The sequence below is a fragment of the Megascapheus bottae genome, chromosome 5 (genome assembly GCF_031878675.1).
Source record: "Megascapheus bottae isolate mThoBot1 chromosome 5, mThoBot2.hap1, whole genome shotgun sequence".
NCBI classification, from domain to species: Eukaryota; Metazoa; Chordata; class Mammalia; order Rodentia; family Geomyidae; genus Megascapheus; species Megascapheus bottae.
The window spans coordinates 82,392,703-82,412,255 of record NC_143513.1 but is presented as its reverse complement, the minus strand read 5'-3'; the positions used below and the strand labels follow the sequence as shown (position 1 = coordinate 82,412,255).

General features: G+C 52.2%; 1 protein-coding gene across 3 annotated transcripts in view; it reads left to right on the top strand.

Annotated features, from left to right (window-relative positions):
- The window catches only part of Prkag2 (protein kinase AMP-activated non-catalytic subunit gamma 2), a 196,947-nt gene that overhangs the window by 105,658 nt on the left and 71,736 nt on the right, over positions 1-19,553 (top strand). For all 3 annotated transcript variants that reach the window (XM_090333565.1, XM_090333566.1, XM_090333567.1), the window contains one exon: positions 18,096-18,310. In XM_090333565.1, the coding sequence (XP_090189691.1) occupies positions 18,096-18,310 (215 nt within the window). The remainder of the gene's footprint in view (positions 1-18,095; positions 18,311-19,553) is intronic.

Below are 19,553 nucleotides of genomic sequence, written 5' to 3'. Positions count from 1 at the left end.
TTGGCTGTTTGTTTTGCTTTGTTCAAGTTCTCTGGGTCTAACTCCCAGTTTCAGGCACCCAGAATCTGTAGCCCACTGAGTTGTGGTCCTTTCCTTCCATCACCCCCAGCTCCTCTCATTAAAACTCTGCTACCCAGAGGGGCACTGTGGCACACGCCTGTAATCCTAGCTACTCAGGAGGTGCATGTCTGAGGATCACAGTTCAAAGCCAGCCTGACTCATCTCCAGTTAACCACTAAAAAGCTGGAAGTGGTAAAGCACTAGCCTTGATGGGGGCTGGGGAGGGGGAGAAGAAAACATGAGTGCCCAGGCCCTGAGTTCAAGCTCTAGGCTGGTACCAAGATTTATTAAAAAACAAAACAAAACCATTGGAAAAAAACAAAACAAAACCAACCTGCCTCTGCTACCCTAAGGGACTATGATATGATGATATGATATGATGCAGTCACTAGATAAGACCTCCTGAGAGCACTGTCACCAGAGATCCTTCCCCAGGGAAGGCGACAGGTCCGGGATTGAATTATTCAGTGAGCCTTAGACTTCACAGCCATGGGGACCTGTGCTCAGTGTGGAGTTGGCAGAGGCCTGATGGCATGCCAGGCGAGGGGAAGAGAGGGCCAGCATGCATAAAAGATAAGAAAGATGAGCAGATGGGAGCTGGGGGGGGGGGGCAGGCCTCGCTCTGCAGATCAGAGTCACAGTTTCTGTGTAGCCCTGTCCCCGGCCACCTCCCATCAGCACGATACTCGCTGGGCCTCCGACACGCGTCCAGCTCCATGGAGAAGCGTCTCTAGGTGCCTTCTGGTTTCTCTTTTGACAAGGAAGTTCCTCTTGCTGTGTGTGTACATGTGTGTGCATACGCGTGTGTGTGTGTGGGCACCGGTGGTACTGGAGCTCCAACTCAAAGTCTCATGGACTCTCCTGCCCCCAGTCCTCCTATCTCAGCCTCGTGGGTAGCTGGGACTATAGGCATGAGCCATGGCACCCAGCCCCATAGTCTAAGAAAGGTAAAGTGAGATTGGACTAACACACCAACCTTCTGTGTGAATTCAGGCGTGTCCTTTCTCACAGAGGCCCACTGGAGAACCATCCAAAGGGCGGGATGCTGTGTAACTGCAAGGCCTTGTCTACCACGCTGTGCAGTGGGGCAGCCATGGGCCGCTGGCAGCCACCGGGCGTGGAAACCACAGATTGCACATCTGTATTGTAGCCTCGGCCTGCAGTGACAAAGCAGCAGAACTAGGTGGTGTGAAACCACAGCCATGTCCTCTCGCCTTTCGTCAGTCCTGGGGCCAGGAGCCTGGGATCTAGGCCGCAGGTCAGTTACCGTGGAGATGGGTGGGAGAGCCTGCCGGGGTTACCGTTTCCAGCAGCCTTTGCTCTTTCTTTATATGACTCCCCCCTCCCTGGTGAGTCCGAATCCAAAATTCCCTGCAGACCCCCGGCCATTGGCTTCGAGTGATACCGTGTGACCACATCTTAACTTCGTTCTTTCTGCAGTGGCCACCCAGTTGTGAGTTTCTGGTTCGGGCTTTTGTTTCATTGGTTTTTATTTCATGTTAAATGTACACGACCACATGTGGCTCGTGGCTGCCTTTTGAAGATCAAGGCTGCGGCCTGGGGAGGGAGAATTGAGATGGTTCAGCGTTTATGGATCCAGAGCCCCCGCCCCCGCCCCAGCCAGGAAGAACTGCAAGGAACTGTGGACATGAAGGAGAGAGGCCAGCTGGAACCAACCGTGGTGCTCTGGCGACACCCCTGGACACCCAGCTGGCCCCAGATCGGGCCCCACACTCGTAGATAACACTGGGCCCTGGGTCAGCAGGTGTCACTGAAGAGCTAGCGTCGTGTGCTCGCAGGCTGGGCTGCTCCCTCCACTCACCTCCACTCCACCTCCTTGCCTGGAGGAGGTGCCCAGGGTCTATCTCCCTGCAGGCCAGGGGTGCCAGGGGCTGGGCTTAGAACCAGGCTGGTGCGTCACCACCCAGGTCCTCTCACCCTCGCCCATGTTCTGGGGCTGAGCTGGCTGTCGCCGGGCGTAGGTTCCCATCCTTTGCTTCAGATTAGACTGGTTCACTTCCCGGCTGGTCACCCTGAGATTCGGAGGGTCAGTGAGCCTCCGGCTCAGCAATGGAGCTGGAGTTTGTTGCCGGCAAAATATTTTGAGTGAGGGCCAGGCCTGTGTCTCCTGTCCACACCTCTGGCTCTGGCATGGTGGCAGCAAGTTCACAGTCTCGGCTCCACCCCATGGACTGCCTCAGGAAAGAACCAGAAAGGAATGTGGACGCGTCCCCGCAGCGGAGGTGACACTCAGGGTTTGTGGTCACACCCGAGGGAACAGGTGACCAGAATTGACACAACACAAAGTCATCAGACTGGGCTCCATGCCCAGGAACTGCCCCTCGCCCCCAGCCATGTCACCAGGTGTCATATCAATGTCACATTACTCTTGGCAGGACTTCCTGGATAGCACATCAGAACCCTGGCTGTGCAGAACAAAAACTGTGTGATTGACACCCCCCCCTACCCCTCCTCCCTGCCCCACCCCGCACTCCTCCCCACCTAGGCTTCCAACACATCCTGCATCCTGTGACCAGCACCGTGAGGGACAGGACCAGGGCTGGGACAGGCTAAGACCAACTGTGACCAAGAGGGGCTGGGGCATCTCCAGCTTGTTTCCTGTCCTGGGTCCTTGGTGCATGCCCACAGGAAAAGAGGGTTGGCATCGATCAGGCAGGACAAGACCTTTGAGAAAGTGCTTTGCAGGCACCTGTGCGTTCCCTGGACCATTAGAAGGACTGAAGAGGAAAAAGGATTCTGACCCACCTCGCACTATGGCCAAGCCATAGTGAAGAGAATGAAGATGCTGCGCTCAGTGAGATGAGCTGAGCGCAAAGGAGCAAATGCTGTCGCTTCCACTGCTCTGAGCCCCGGGGGGCACGGGAGGAGTGGCTTAGGCCCTGCACAGCCCAGGCCTCGCTGGCTGCAGGACATCACTGTGCTCTGAGCACTGGTGACAGCAGGTCCAGGGGCGTTGCAGATCAAGCCATGAGCCTGGCCTTGAAGACGCAGGGCAGTCTGTACCTCCCCACTGGCCCAGCCCCCATTTCAGGGAGGGAGGCACCCCCAGACTCCCACCTCCAGGGGGATGGGCAAATGTCCTGTCCTCAGGAGACCGAGGGGCCGAGTGACAGCACCCAGGCCTCACACCCTAGAACTTTATATCCAGACACACCAACATATCACACATACACCTAGAGAAAATGCATACATGCCACCCACACCACCCACTCATCACACACACAGAAACATACATGCCCCACACATAGACCCAGAGACACCAGTTACACACCACACACACACACACACACATGCCACACACAAAAGTACATACATACAAAGGCACACAGAGCCACACACCACACACAGAGAAACACCCAGAAACTCAAACATAGACATAAACACAGACACACCACACCACACACACACACACACACACACACACACACACACACACACACACACACACGTGTGTACCCCCCGCAGTGGTGGCTCTGATCTCTCTGGCATGGGGTCTGAGCTGGCCGGGAGGAGGGGGCTCTAGCTGTCGTTTTTATGGAGTTGGGCTGGAATGAGTCATCTAGAGGGGTGCTGAGTCCACTCCCACAGAAGCAGCCCAGGGCCCCTTGTAGAGAGAAGCCCCCAGCACACAAGAGCACTTCTCCTCCCTTCCACCCCAAGACTTGAGTCAAAATCCACTCTGAGAACCACCCTGGAGAGTTGAGCTGGAGCTGGGTGCGGTAGCTCATGCCTGTAATCCTAGCTACTCAGGAGGCTGAGATCTGAGGATTGCGGTTCAAAGCCAGCCCAGGCACTAAAGTCCATGAGACTCTTATCTCCAGTTAACTACTAGAAAACAGGAAGTAGCGCTATGGCTCAAGGGTTAGGATGGTAGCCTTGAGCTGAAGAGCTCAGGGACAGCGCCCAGGCCCAGAGTTCAAGCCCCAAGACCCATGAAAGAAAGAAGGAAGGAAGGAAGGAAGGAAGGAAGGAAGGAAGGAAGGAAAAGAAAGGAAGAAAGAAAGAAAGAAAGAAAGAAAGAAAGAAAGAAAAAAAGAAAGAAAGAAAAAGAAAAAAATGGGCTGGTTGAGAAGCACTGGACACAGAGTAAAGTCAACTTCTTAACGGTACTTCTGAGAGTTCTGATGACCACAGACAAGTGTATTATCCCCGGCACTATCAGTGCACGAGACAACTCCATCAGCCCCAGAATTCCTGTGTGCCCCATCCTCCACAAACACCAACCCCTCTTTCTGTCTCCTCTAGTTCTGCTTTTCGCAGAATGTCGTAGAAGTGGGAGGCGTGGGCTATCGTTTCAAGGTCTGGCTGCCTCCACCTAGAGAAAGGAATGCACTTGGGGTCCCCTTGTGTTTTGCACACAGCTCTCGTTATTCCAGGGGTGTCATGATGGGGGGCCACCTGTGAGGGCTCCATGACTAGGGCCCTGGGAGTGCTTTCCTGCGTGCTGGAAGCCATGCTTGCTCCCCTGCTCTGCTTGGCCTGGCTGGGTTGTGTGATACATGGATATTGATGTGCATAGAAACTTCCCTGGTCCTTCCAGAGCTACCTATTTTGTATTCCCACCAGAGATCTATTGTTCAGATTCTTACTGGAACTTGGCACTCAGGTATGTGTTGTGCGATACTGTGGTTTTAAGTTGCACGTCCTTAAAGATTCATGGCATTAGACAGCGCTCACGTTCTCCTCCTTCAATCTTCTTTCGTCAGGGAGCTAAGCTGGGTTTTTTTTTTTTTTAAGGTTAAGTGTTAAGTAGTAACTGATTTGTTTTGTGGTTGGGGGGGGCTTGAACTCTGGCCCTGGGTGTTGTTCCTGAGCTCTTCAGCTCAAGCTAGCACTCTACCTCTTGAGCCACAGCACCACTTCCGGTTTTCTAGTGTCTCACTGGAGGTAAGAGTCTCACTGACTTTCCTGCCTGGCCTGGCTTTGAACCGTGAACCTCAGATCTAGGCACTGGAGTAGCTCGGATTATAGGTCTGAGCCATCTGTGCGTGACTTGTAACCTTTTTTGTTTTATTAGTGTCTATTCATTGTGTTGAGGTGTCCTTGCCATACTTCTCTCCACACATGTATCATACTTTGGTCACCACTGTGTCATTACTTTCTCCTGTCCAGCCTCTCCCCTTTTCAAACTATTTTAATGCGCTTCCTAATCTGTTTTCATGCATGAGTAAACAGCTCTTTATGTGTTTTGGATACAAGGGTTTTGTCACGTGTGTAATATATAAATATTATCTTTCTTTCTTCTCTTCTGTGTGGTACCATGGCTTGAACTCAGGGCCCAACCACCCTCCCCTTGGAGGCCTCAGCACCACTTCTGGATTTTTGGTGGCTAGCTGGAGAAAAGAGTCCCTGGACTGGCTTCAAATCAGGATCCTCAGATCTCAGCCTCCTTTTTATTTTCTTAACTGTCTTTTGGCTGGTTAAGTTTTCAAGTTTTAAAGAATCCAGCTTATCTCCAGTTTATCCCTGTGGGTCTAGCCTGTGGAAACTTGGTTGAAGAAGATGTCCTGTGACCACCACCACCATTTGCTGGATTGGGGCTGTGTGCCAGGTACTGTGCCATGCAGGAAGCTTGGGGATGCTTGGTGAGGTTGTGCTCACCGAGGAAGTAAGGCAGATCAAGAAGCTGTGGAATGCGCAAGCACATAGAGCAAAGAAGAGCGAAGAAGAGCGAAGGCCAGCAAAGGAGAATTCAGCCAGCAAAGCTCCACCACGAGTCAGAACAACCACCACAGAATACCCGACTCTCCTTGAAGCCAGCACTGTAGAGGAAACTGGAGCTGGAGGCCTGCCCCTTCCCCTTGGAAGCTTCTGGTGGCCACTGTCTTTTCCTGGGCTGGGAGGGTGACAGCAATCTGGAGGAAGGGAGGACAGCTCATGAAGGACGAGGCTCCAGGGATTCCCCCTGTGTGTAGTGGCTTTCACTGTGGTGGTTTGGGGGGGGGTTGCGTGTGCTCACAACCCCTTTCTTCCTGGTATGACTGCAGACAGCTGATGGCTCTGGAGAGAGCCATAGAGACACTCTGCAAGCAGAGGTGACAGCTGGACGCCTTCCCAGCCTCACACTCCGTGGGCCTGGTCAGGTGTTGTGTGCAATCAACAGAGCCTAGGAGAGCCGGGGTCAGAGCCATGGCAGGCAGCGGAGCCAGCTCCCTGGAAGGGAGCACCCATTCCTGGCCACTGGCCAGGCCAGACCTGGAGCTCAGACACAAGACAGATCTTCCGCCAGCCAGGGCGGACCGCCCGGGGTAGAGTCCCTGGCCCGCACTGACCCTCAGCTTTCCCGGAAGAGATTCCCTCCGTGCCTTCATCTTCTGGCTGCCACAGATGAGATATCAAAAATGGCTGTACTACCTAGGACAGAGTGCTACTGGGTACACAAGGCTAGTTTATTTGCTTGTCTGAATTCCTACTAGGAGAGTAGGAACCTCAAAAAGAAATGTTCAGGAAATCCCTGAGCTTAGCACTTGATGCTCCTGATCTCAGGACGGAGCAGGCCTAGGCCTGCTGAGAACTCAGACCAGAGGAAGTGTCCTCCAAGACCTCCAAGAAGCTTGGTCGTTGCGGGGTACGGTGACTCGTGCTTGTAATACTGGCTACTCAGGAGGCAGAGACCTGAGGATGGCGGCTCAAAGCCAGCCCAGGCACTAAAGAAGCTGAGACTTTTTTTTTTTTTGCCAGTCCTGGGCTTAAGCTGAGGGCCTGAGCACTGTCCTTGGACTTTCCTCAAGGCTAGTGTTCTACCCTGAGCCACTGCACCACTTCTGGCTTTTTCTATGTATGTGGAACCGAGGAATCAAACCCGGGTCTTTCTGCATGCTAGGCAGGCACTCTACCACTGGGTCAAACTCCAGGCCCAAGACCCTGAGACTCTTACCTCTAATTAATCACTAGAAAACAGGAAGTGGGACTGTGGCTCAGGTAGGACGGTAGCCTTGAGATGAATAGCTCAGGGACAGCACCCAGGCCCAGAGTTCAAAGAAGCTTAGTGGTGTTCACAGCAAGAATGTTTACTTCTCTGGATTACCATATTGCTTTGACTCCAAGACTAATTTGCTATTTTACTGTATATATATATATATTAATATATATATATATATATTTTGCCAGTCCTGGGCTTGCGCTCAGGGCCTGAGCACTGTTCTTGGGCTTTTCTCAAGGCTAGCACTCTGCCACTTGAGCCACAGCACCACTTCCAGCTTTTTTCTATGTATGTGGTACCGAGGAATCAAACCTGGGTCTTGGTGCATGCTAGGCAGGCACTCTACCACTGGGTCAAACTCCAGGCCTCATAGATAGATAGATAGATAGATAGATAGATAGATAGAGAGAGAGATAGAGAGAGAGATATTGAATATAGTATAAAAGATTGTAAAACTTTCGTAGCACCTGTAACTAAACTTGTTGCCCAAAACCTTACTGCAAAGTGCAAATGAATTGAGAGTAAGCTCAGAAAGTTGGAGGTGAGGCACTGAGTTGCAGAGATGACTGTGTCTGGGTTGAGAGTGCAGCCGTGAAGGCTGAGACAGGATTTGGGAGGACTCCAGAAGGTGAGAAATTTGTCTTCCAGGAGATGGTGGTTCTGAAGCACCCGAGGTCACTCTCCAAGTGGCCGGTGGTAGAGCAGGCAAATGCAGAAGGGCTGGCTGGGGCAGCTTGAACACTGGGGTCCAGGAATGAGGCGTGATTCGGGCAGCTTCTCCACGGGGCCATGCTTAGCTGCAGGAAGAGCGATTGCCATCAGAGACCAAGCTGGGGAGCTGGAGGTCAGAAAAAGATTTGGCTCTGGCAGATGGGAGCTTTGAGGAAGAAGGCTGAGGCCCTGGGACAGAGAACTATGAAAACTGGGAATCAGAAATTCTCCTCTAGAAGTTTCTTGTCCAGACAGTAAGAAGGTGGGAAGACAAGAACAGTTCTAAACCTCAAGTAAGCATTTAAACCACCCTGAGAACCTTAGCAACCTCAGACCACCACCCCCGGCCCCCCAATCTTAGATCCAATCCAGGACTCCAGAACCTGGATCATGGACCCTCACACTTGTGCTGCCAGCTAGGGATGGGGACGATAGGCTGCCTGGAGCTCGGCCCTAAGCCCTGTGACTCAGGTGCTCCGCTGGGCCTGTCTGGCTACATTCTATAAGGACATAGACCCAGAGGTTTTGAGCTGAATCTCCCCATGGGAAATGGAGACAGGAAGTCCCCAAAGGACAATGGAGAAAATACAGGGACTCTGCAGAGATCTCTGTTGCCATCCTGAGCCAGGCCATGGACAATCGTGTCTAGGCCCCCCAAGTTAAGTTTAAGCCCTCACAGATGGACATGATTGCTTCCTTAAACCAAGAAGGACCAGAAACCCTCCAAGCTCGGGCCTCAACATCAAGCCTGCCTAGAGGCCAACAGGATCCAACATTTGGCCCACAGCTCCTGCTAGCTGGTGTTCCTGCTGCAGTGCTAAGACCCTCCCCTCCCCAGGCCTGCCCCAGATGGTGCACAGGATGACAGCCAGCAGGGACTGGGAGCACAGGGCGGGGAGTGGGGGGGGGGGTTCTGTGGCCTCTTGACATTCCCAGTGGACCCGGCTACTGCTCAGCTGCCCTCAGCACCCATAAGCTCACCTCCACAGTATGTCCTGGAGGACGAGCCTGGCTCCAGCCCAGCTGCCTCCCTGCCAAGTGTGCCTGTGCCACGCCCTCGCCTAGACTGGCTAAGGTTTGTGGCCTCAAACAAGTCTCCTGGCTAGCCATGCATGGGGCACAGGGTCTGAGCCTTCGGTGTCTCTGAACTCAGCCCTGACTAGGAGTGCCCTGGCCTCTGACTGGAAAGAACACAGCCACAGCAGGCTGACCAGCGGATCCACACGGGCCCCATTATGGACAGAAGTTGCAAAGGTGACTGGGAGAAGATAATACAATCAGTTATTCGTTATTAAAATGCAATGATGTGTCTCACACCTCTAATCCTGGCTACTGAGGAGGATGAGCTCTGAGGATGGCTGTGTGAAGTCAGCCTGGGCAGGAAAGGCTGTGAGACTTATCCCCAACTAACCAGCAAAAAGCTACACTGGAGAAATAGTTCAAGTAGAGCACACGCAGGAGTGAAAAAGCTAAGGACAGCACCCAGGCCCTGAGTTCAAGCCCCAGGATTTCCCCCCACCCCAGTACAGACACATGCAGTGATGCCTCAATATAAAATAAATGGGACACCCACCCGGGTTTAATACGTTTGTGTGCCCCCTGCCTTCTCATAGAATCGTCTCATGTAACGCCTTCATCTACAGCTCAGTGAATGTCCACTTCAAGGAAAGTTTCAGAAGATGTACTACAAAGTTGGCCAGACCCGTGGCAGTGTTCACTCAACAAACACATCCTTGATGTCACCGTGGCACTAGTGAGGCACCATGCAGGCCTGCCTGCCCAGTCTTGCACTCCTCTGGTCACTAGGTTTCATGGCAACAGGAAATGCCTACAAAGGCTGAGCGCAAGCAAAACATACCGTGCATGCATCATAAAACAACGTTGCCATTAAGGCACCTGAAAGCATAAAACAAAGTTGGAGAAAAGTGATTCCAGGGGAGGAACAATGGCGTCCCTGTGATGGGTAATTAATTCCCCTCTTTTCCTTTCACTGCTGTTCTTTTTTTTTCTTTTTCTTTTGCCAGTTCTGGGGCTTGAACTCAGGGCCTGGGCACTGTCCCTGGAAACTTTTTGCTTAAGGCTAATAAATGCCCTGCCACTAGTAGTGGAGCCAAATCACTACTTCTGGCTTCTAAGCGTGTGGTACCCAGGAACTGAACCCAGGGCTTCCTGCGTGTTAGGCAAGCACTCTACCACTAGGCTACGCGCCCAGCCCCTTCCACTGAAATTCTTGTCTTCTTTCTTTCTTTCTTTTTTTTTTTGTCGGTTGTGGGGCTTGAACTCTGGGCCTGGGCTCTGTCTCAGAGCCTCTCTGTGCTAAAGGCTAGTGCTCTACCACTGGCGCTACAGTACCACATCTGGCTCTTTCTATTTATGTGGTATTGAAGAATCAAACCCAGGGCTTCATGCGTGCTAGGCCAGCGCTATGCCCCTACGCCACATCCCAGCCTGTCCTTTGCTTTTTGGAGTTTTTCTGGTGGTTTTGAGAATTGAACTCCGGCCCTCATGCTTGCTGGGCAGGTTGTCTTCCATTGTGTCACACCCAGCTTCTGTCAAAAGACGAGTCTCGAAGACTCTGCACAGGCTGGCCTGGAACTATGACCCTCCTGACCTCCGCTTCCCACATAACTGGGATGGCGGGCGTGAGCCAGTCCCACCCAGCTGACCGCTGGGTTTGATCTCAGCTCTGAACAAGGATGCAGGTTGTACTTTCTCAGGAGAGAAAGGAACGACGTTAAACTCGTGCCTTGGGACTCGTGTGGAGGTCGTCCCTGGAATCCCGGCCGTGGTTGGAGCCTGTTTCCTGCTGTTCTTGCTTGATGCCAGGCAGGCTCCTGTTAATGAGGCCAGTCCAGGACCCAGGCGTGACAGCCCCCTTGGAGAACTGTACCAAGCTCTCTGGGGCTGTTCTCCAGACCACAGAGCTCCTGAGGCACTGACAGGCGGCACCCGCCACCACGAGCCCAGAGCGCAGAGATGTTACTACCCAAAGCCAGCGAACCTGCCTGTCGTGAGGCCTCCTGGACTCTAATGTCCCAGCAGTCCTGCGAGCCTTCATGGATTGGGGGCAACGTGGGAGAGGCTTTCTGAGCACAGGTTTCTAGGCTGCCTGGGCTGGTCACACGCTTCTATTGCTCTGACCGTGTTCTGTGAAACGCTGTTCACCACAAGGCAGTCAAGACAGTTGGCATTTAGGTTCGTGGTTTTCTCTCTACAAGAAGTGTTATTCTTGCCAGGGGCTTGGAGGGACTGAAAACCCCCTTTTCTCCAAACAGTGCTGAAAAGTCTGTTGTGATCACGTTTTATGGTGCCTTTAAAGGGAAACACTCCAGGGGAGTGCTCGAGCAATGGATCATGAAGATGCTTAGCATTGTCCTTGGTGCACAAGAGACCAATCGCCAGCTTTGATCGGGTGTCGGGGCGTGCGCTGTGGAAAGGGAAAATAACACTGAGAGTGGCCTATATCTCACTGTGGTCCCCTCCTGTAAGGACACTAAAGGAAGAGACAGTGGCCATGACCAGGATAGATCGTCTGTCCTGAGAGGAGATGCCAAGGATCCCTCTGAGCCCAAGATGTGCTCAGAGAGTCTGACAGTTCCCCTTGCCAGCTACGTGAGGCGTGCTTCTCCTTATATATGCATCACAACCCAAACCGGATATTGGCCAACTCAAATACAGAAGAAGATAGAAGAATCTAGTGCTACTGGGTGCTGGTGGAGGCTGAGATGTGAGGATTCATGCCTGAAGCCAGCCTGGCAGACAAATCCTGAGAAACTTTTATCTCCATGTAAGCAGCAAAAAGCCAGAAGTGTCCTTGACGAGGAGGCAAGGCACTGGTGCCTCGAACCTGTAATCCAGGAAGTCGGAAACCAAAGTGTTCACCTACTTTAGTACCTACTCCTCTCCCAGAGTTGCATTTGGTAGCTTAGACAATGTGGCAATGACTGAGGCAGGTTGTCTGCGCCATAAGGTTGTTCTGGAATTCACCTTGCCAACCCAAGTGACGCAGAAGCAATGGTTTGAGGGTTTGGTTTCGTTTGTTGTCTTCGATAGTACTAGGCTTTGAACTCAGGCTACTGCGCCATGCCTCCAACTGAAAGAGAACTTTTTCCCCAAATGTCGTTTTATTTTATTTTATTTATTTATTTTGCCAGTCCTGGGGCTTGAACTCAGGGCCTGAGCACTGTCCTTGAGCTTTCTCTAAGCTAGAGCTCTACCAGTTGAGTCACAGCACCACTTCCAGCTTTTTCTGTATAGGTGCTACCAAGGAATTGAACCCGGGTCTTAGTGCATGCTAGGCAAGTAATCTGCCACTACGCCACACTCCCATCCCCCTGGAAGCGACTCTGATGTGGAAGGAAAATGAAGTCCCAGAGGAGGGAGACGCCTGTCACTAGACTGCAGAGACAGCCCATGTTCTAGGCTAGTGAGTTAAAGCCCGACTATCAGCCTGATTGGATTAAGAAATGCCTAAGGGATTAGGAAAGCATGCCTCTGGGTGAGTCTGAGAAAGTTGCTTGCAGAGATTAGAGGAGGCTCTTACCTAGGGATGGGGTGAATCCCCAGATGGGTTCCTAATCTGATGGCTTTATAGGGAGGTGGTGACAGGGAGGAGGAGGAGGAGGAGGAGGAGGAGGAGCTGTCTACAACGAGGTAGACAGCCTCCACCTCCTCACACTCCAGCTGTCATCAAGTTTTGTTTCACTAAGAGCCCAGAGTCCATGGCACCAAGGACTGAAATAATTCCTCACATTGTTTCTGTCAGGTATTTTATCTCAGCAGTCAATGCCCACGGAACGGATGCAGCCAGAATGTCAATGATATGCAGTAGCCAACCCTAGGCCAAACTGTTGAACAAGCTAGTGTGTGCATTTTGGAGCGAGCATTAGTGTTTGCAGCTTTTCAGAGTTCCTAGACCATCAGTTTGTAAGTGACAAGAAAGCCAGTGCCATCCCCCTAACCAAGGACTCCCATACTGCAACTTGCCTGGCCCTGGCTGGAGGAGACTGGGCAACAGCTACACCTGGGCTCGGACCCCCCAACCAGAAAAAGGAGGCTACTGTTTCTCACCCCTTGGCACCAGGACAGGACCACAGGTCTGGTGTTGGCCAGAGGTGGGCTTCAAGCTGCACTTCAGCTGTGTCAGACTCCTGAGCCCCGCCCCCGACCAGCAGAGCCCTTCCCTCAGTCTCACCCTGAGAAGCACCACGTCCCCGCGTGGTCTGGGGCACTTTCCTGCCCGCCTCTCCATCACCACAGGAAGCCCATGGTGGCTCCCACTTTCACATAACAACCCGAGAGGCTGGGCTGGGCGAGCTCACCTGTGGTGCGGCGGGAGTGTGGGCTGGGACTGGGGGGCTCAGGTGGATCCTCTGTGCCCGGCGGCCCTCCTGCCTGTCAGGGTAGGAGGCGGTTGTCTTCTGTTGGGGCTCTCAAGGAATTTCTCGCAGAGGAAAGGCACGATTCCAGGACCGGCAGGGGAGAGGTGAGAGCTTAAATGAGCAGTGGCAGGAGCCCATGCTGCCCGGCCTGTGGATTCATGGGAAAGAAGTGTTTCAGGAGGCCAAAGCAGAAATGGTGGGTGGAAGGCGCTAGGCCACATAACTGCCCTGCCCTTCTCCAGCCAAACACTGTGCTAGATGGGGAGAGCCAAGGAGCCTTTTCTGTGGCACCTGAGGACAGTGCCTGGGCACCAGCTGGCAGAGATGGCAGGCACCAAAGGGGTGAAGAAACAAACAAAAATCGAGAGAATGTGGCCCTGGAGAGCCATGGTTGGCGCTACAGCCACATCTCCCTTACGCCTGCTTCATGCCAGTGCGGTGACTCCTGTAGACTTGGTGGCTTATGTCCCCTGTAATGGCCCTCTCGCCTTCCTCTTTGGTCCAACATCCTTTCTGTGCCCCTAACCCCTTATTTGCCATTGTCATTAGCTCCCGAACTGAGAACGCCTACCCCTCGTTGCTGGGATGAATCCTTAGTGGTTTAGAAAGCATATAAATGGGCCAGGTGCCAGTGGCTTATGCCTGTAATCCTAGCTACTCAGGAAGTTACTCAATTCAAAGCCAGCCTGGGCAGGGGTGTCTATGACTTTTATCTCCAGTTTTTCACCAAAAAGCCAGAAATGGAGCTGGGGCTCAAGTGGTAGGATGCTAACCTTGGATAGCACTCAGGCCCTGGGCTCAACCAGGACAAGTGCAACAACAACTACACAAAGCATAGAAATTCCCCTGGCCTGTGTGAGCTGGAAAGTTGCTGCTCTCTGGATCTCTTGGAGCCACAGTCAGCAAATGAAATCCTCCCTTCTTTCTTGTCCTTTCAGACCTCTGGCATGAAAAGCAGGCACCACTCAGCGGCTCCAGCCACTTTGTTCTTTCAGGGAGCGGCTGACTGCCCGCACAGCCATGTGCTCTGCCATCTTTTTGGAATCAAGGCACAAGGCCCTTTGCCAAAGGCCCATGGCTAGTTAGTGGTAGAAACCCAGGCTCAGAGCTTGAGGCTTCTGAAATCTAGACCTGTGCCTCCCCCATGTGAGGCCATGCGACAGGCCCATTCTACCCAGCGGTCCTCTTTTCTCTTCCCCTTTTCTCTAGACACATCACAGCAGCCAGGCCCCATGAAGTCACCAACTCATGGCTCCCTCGTGTCTGGAGCCACTTGCTTGGTGTTCTCTGTGGCTGCCAGGGGCAGGATCTGGGCACTCACTGGGCCTATTCACTGGGCCTGGCTATGGCCCGGGAGAATCAAAGGCATTGTTCGTTCTCCAGGCAATAGAAGCTGGAAGCAGAGCAGAGGAAGGGGTGGGGCATCTTCCTGGAAGAAACCAAATGGGCCAACCTGCCAGTTCCTTGGCCAAGACTTCTTGGGTTACTGTGGCACTACCCGGTCTTGTCTGGGCACTTAGGAGCATTGCCTGCATGGGGCAGTTTCTTGTTGCTTTCCAGATTGGAGGCTCAGCTCTGAGTGCACCTGGTGCCTCCTTTCCCGCTCCCACAGCTCCTGTTCTCTGAGCATCCCCTGACTCCGTGCCACTTGCATGTCACACTCCGTGCTTGTTGTATAGCCTTGTTTACCTCGATTTTGATTGTGTTCTTCTACCCTTTTCCCCAGCCAGGCCGGAGGTTGGGATTTGGTCCAATTCACAAACTTGACACCCTCCCACCCTCCCTCAGTGAACATCCAAGAGTGCTGGTCTGCAGGCATCCAGATTTCCCAGAGCTTTTGTGTGCTTAGGGTTGAACACAGCGTATAGAAAACCCCTGTACTTCTAAAACTACAAACGGCATCATGCTATGCAGATGGCTGTGTGCTTTCCACTTAGCCCTCTGTCTCACATGAGAGGAAAAACAGTCCAGTCCTCTTCTTAGAGGATGTCAGGGCACCACAATAGATTTTTTTCTTTCTTTTGCAATACTGGAATTTGAACTCGGGGTCTTACATTTGCTAGGCCCATGTTCTGCTGGTCATTCCTGCTTATATTTTGAGTCAAAGCATCATTGTATGCCTGGGTGGAGCTGGACTGTGATACTCCTATTTGTGCTTTCCCACAGCGCTAGGATCACAGGCAGGACCACTACAAGCCGAAAAGACGACACCAATGGCTGCAGCCAATGGTCGGCCTGTCTACATTTCTTTCCTTTTCTTTCTTTTCTTTCTTCCTCATCTGTCCTCAAACCATCATTCTCCCTAACCCCCACTGCCGTGTCTCAAGTAGCTAGGATTACAAGCGTGAGCCCTGGGCCCAGGTCACCATCCGTTACTGAATATTCAGATCTCTGTGCTTTGCTCTCACAAGCAGCCCAGAAACCCACAGCCCCAAATGCATAGTAAGCATGCAAATGTGTCTGTGGGAGAAAGTTCCAGAAACGATCACGGGTGTCTGAAGTTTTGATGGATAAGTTTTTGTTGGGTAATGGGAGATAAGAATATTTACAGACTTTCTGCCTGGGCTTTGAACCAGGATCTTCAGGTATTAAGGATTATAGATGTAAGCCAGGTGTGTGGGAACCTAGGACACAGGCGGAGACCCCTACCCTAAGGCATTCTCAGAGCAGAGCGGCATCCATGGATCGAGCCGGGACCATGGCAGAGATCCAGGCACAGGGCCCAATGACTGATCTACCCTGTGTATAAGTCACAAGGTACAAGTGATAGTCCTTGGGCCATGTCTCCTGATAGCTGTGGGTTGACTTACCTATGCTAGCTTTTATTCTACAATTTGCTGCACTTAACTATGAAACTGGACCCAAGATCAGATTCCCTTGGAAGGCAAGTCAGCATTGAGTGACTTTATTGTATGTGTCTCCCTAGCTTGCAATAACAGTGTTGGTTTCTTAATTAATTAATTAATTAATTAATTTTTTTTGCCAATCCTGGGCCTTGAATTCAGGGCCTGAGCACTGTCCTTGAGCCCAAGGCTCTCAAGGCTAGAGTTCTACCACTTGAGCCACACTCTACCACTAGGCCAAACTCCTGGCCCACTGTGTTGATTTTTAAACAAAATGTTCAACCCTTCCTTTTGTGACCTAATCAGTTTTTATTTGCCGGTCTTGGGGCTTGAGCTCAGGGCCTGAGCACTGTTCTTGGACTTTCCTCAAAGCTAGCGCTCTACCACTTGAGCCACAGTACCATTTCCAGCTTTTCCATGCATGGGGTACCGAGAAATTGAACCCCGGTCTTCATGCATGCTAGGTGAGCACTCTACCACTAGGCCACACTCCAGGCCCGCTCAGGCTGTTTTTATGCCACAGAAGTTCACTTTCTTATGTTCCAGTGGACACAAGTGCAGAATCAAGGCACCGGCAGAGCTTGGCTGCCTGTGACGCCTGCAGGCTGCCGTCCTCCTCACTGGGTTGCCGCTTCTTGGTGTTGGCCTTGGCTTTCCATGGTCTCTATGCCACATATGCCTCTCTGCTCCCAGCCTTCTTCCTCTGAGAACACCCTAGGGCAAAGGTCTCCACTGATATAATCTGAGGTCCCCACACACCTGGCTGTCTAGATTGCAGAAGAGCTGGAGGCCAGGCACCTATAAACTTACCTGTGCAGAAGGGTGAGAGTACTGGTTCAAAGCCAGCCTGGGAAAAAAAGTCTGTTAGACTGTTCTCTCTAATTAACCAGAAATTTAACTTCCTTCTTGCCGGGGCCAACCGGCAGCAAACCAGGGTTCATAGATTGGGGTTCCTGAAATAGGGGACAAGGACTAGGAAGAAAAAGAAGAGAGACAGACACACCGGGTCCGGGATGTCCGCAGTCCAGGCAAAGACTGCCGCATTTATTTTCCACTCCCCTTTCTTCCCTCCTCCTCTCCCAGGGAACCTCCAGGTGTTACATTCATATGTTAATTCTCAGGTCATTTACATAGAATAGGGCCAGAAAGCAATAGACAATATAGCCATTGTCTGATGCAAGTCAAGGTACAGTTTGATTCCACTCTGGCTCCCAACACCTTCTCTGCCTCTGCCATCACATAGCCCTCTGCTTGTTTGTCTAGCCTCTTCTCCTCTCATCATAAGACTTAGGGTATTGCCTGAGGGTCCATCCTGATTCAGCAAAGCCTTACCCCAATTTGCTTCATCTGCAAAAACCCTATCTCTAAATAAGGGAATGTTCCTGAGAACTGGCCATTGAGCCTTCCTTGAATCTTTCCGGGAATACGGGGTGGGGGGGGGGGGGCTTGAGGGTTGTCTGCTGAATAGGCCTCTGGGACCTTGGGAAGTGGAAAGGGCAGTTATGTCCCCCTGAAAATCCATGTCTTCAGTCTCCCTGAAGTTGTAGTGGATTTGGTTTGGATTCTGGTTTTGTTTTGGTGATACTGGGGCCTCCCACTGGCTAGGCACGTGCTCCACCAACGTAAGCCATGCCGCCAGACTTTCTCTGTGCACTGGTTATTTTGAGATAAGGTCTTGTTTCTTCCACAGGGCCCACACCTGGACTGTGATCCCACTTTACACTTCCCTTCGTAGTATCACCGTAAAACCCCCTCTCCATCCACACCTCTGACCTTAACCATCCTGCCCCCTTCCCCCCGGCAGGTGTTGATGTGGTGTGATATATTTTGATGGTGAAACCTGGCCCCTGATTCTTCTTTCTATTGTCATATGTCTACCACAATGACCCTGGTTCTACTGAACACACCCTATGAGAGGTAGAGGGGCGAGGGAGGCGTGAGAGGCCTGCCCCCAATGATGCCCAGGCACCCCAGGATGAATGGCCAACACAATTCTAAGAGACCTCAACATAAGTTTATTTAAGCTCTTTCTCAACATTCAGAGATGTAATGATGAGCTCTTAGCCTTAGGAGGGGCTTTGGCACTAGAAGCCGAGGGCCCTTCCCTGCGTCTTCCAGCTGGCAGCACTGCTAATGGGCTCTGGTGTCTCCCCACAGCCTCCAGCGTGTCCTCGTCTCCATCCACGCCCACCCAAGTGACGAAGCAGCACACGTTTCCTCTTGAGTCTTACAAGCAGGAGCCCGAGCGTTTAGAAAACCGCATCTATGCCTCCTCTTCCCCGCCAGACTCTGGCCAGCGCTTCTGCCTGGCCTTCCACAGCCCGACCCGCCCTCCACTGGCATCCCCAACACACCAGGCTTCTCCAAGAACCGTAAGTCTAGACCCTTCTCCCCAGGGCAGGGCGAGGTGTCAGAGGGCGGCTGAGAGTGTCTTTTCCAGGCTGCGATTGAAGCTGGGCACAGCTGACATATGTGGCTTCTCACCTGGCTTCTCACCATAAGTTACAGGCTGAGGAGAGAGGTGACGACTCAGTGGACAAAGGCAAATCAGTAACATCCACTCCATGAGGAAGCTGGGCGGAAGAGTTTCCGTTTCCATCCATGGCTTCTAATTCTAATTCTTGGGGACAGTTCTTTGAATTTGCCTAGATCGGGACACTAAATAAAATGTCACAAGTAGAGTAGAAGAAGAAAAGGAAGGAAGGAAAGGAGGGAAGAAGGGAAAGAGAAAGAAAGAGGGGGGAAGAAAGGAAGGAAGGAAGGGAAGAAAGGGTGGAAGAGGAAGAGAGAGAAAAAAGAAAAGAAAGGGAGAAACCAACCTTTTCCTGTAGACAGCTACTACGTATTCCAATACTAGTGCAAAGGCCATGTTTACTTCAAAGGTGAATTTTTCATATACTCAATCCACAGTCGGTTGGATCCACAGACTTTGAGTCTGTGGATTAGAAAAGCTCCTGTACCTCAAACTGGGAGAGGGGGCTAAACAGAAACCTGTTGTCCTCCAGTTCTGGAGACCAAAAGCTTACACGTCGAGGCACGCCCCACTCCCGTGGCTCCTCAAGCAAGGCTTTGTCACCGCGGGCTGCCATCAGCCAGGTAGTTTCGGTGCTCTGCTCCGGTCTGGACCTCCATCTTCCCGGGACCACCTTCTCTGTGTCTCAATTTCCTCTTGCTGGGAGGATGCCAGCCGTATCAGATTGGGGTTTACCCTATTAGCTTTACTCGAACCTCATTACATCTGCAAAGCCCTTATGTCCAAGTAAGGCCCCATTTCCAGGTACTGGGGGACAGAGCGCCAGCCCGTCTCCCAGGGGCCCTGGTTCGGCATGTAACCACGCTTATCTTTTGGGAGAGGAGGTGTCAGCAAGAGAACATGCTGTTGCCATTCTTCCTGTCCATTCTACCATGGCTTCCTTAAAGGTGTGCTGGCACAGTGCTCATTTGTTTGGCAAGGATGAGGTCTCATTCCGCCTTCCAGAACGGGCAGTCTTGCTGGCCACCCAGTGGCTCTGGGGCATCCTCAGTAAAAAGCAGGGAGGGGGGTGGCCAAGTTGAAACCAAAGCCATGCTACAGGAGGGAGGGATGGGGAGACGCCCCAGAGGAGGGCCCAATGC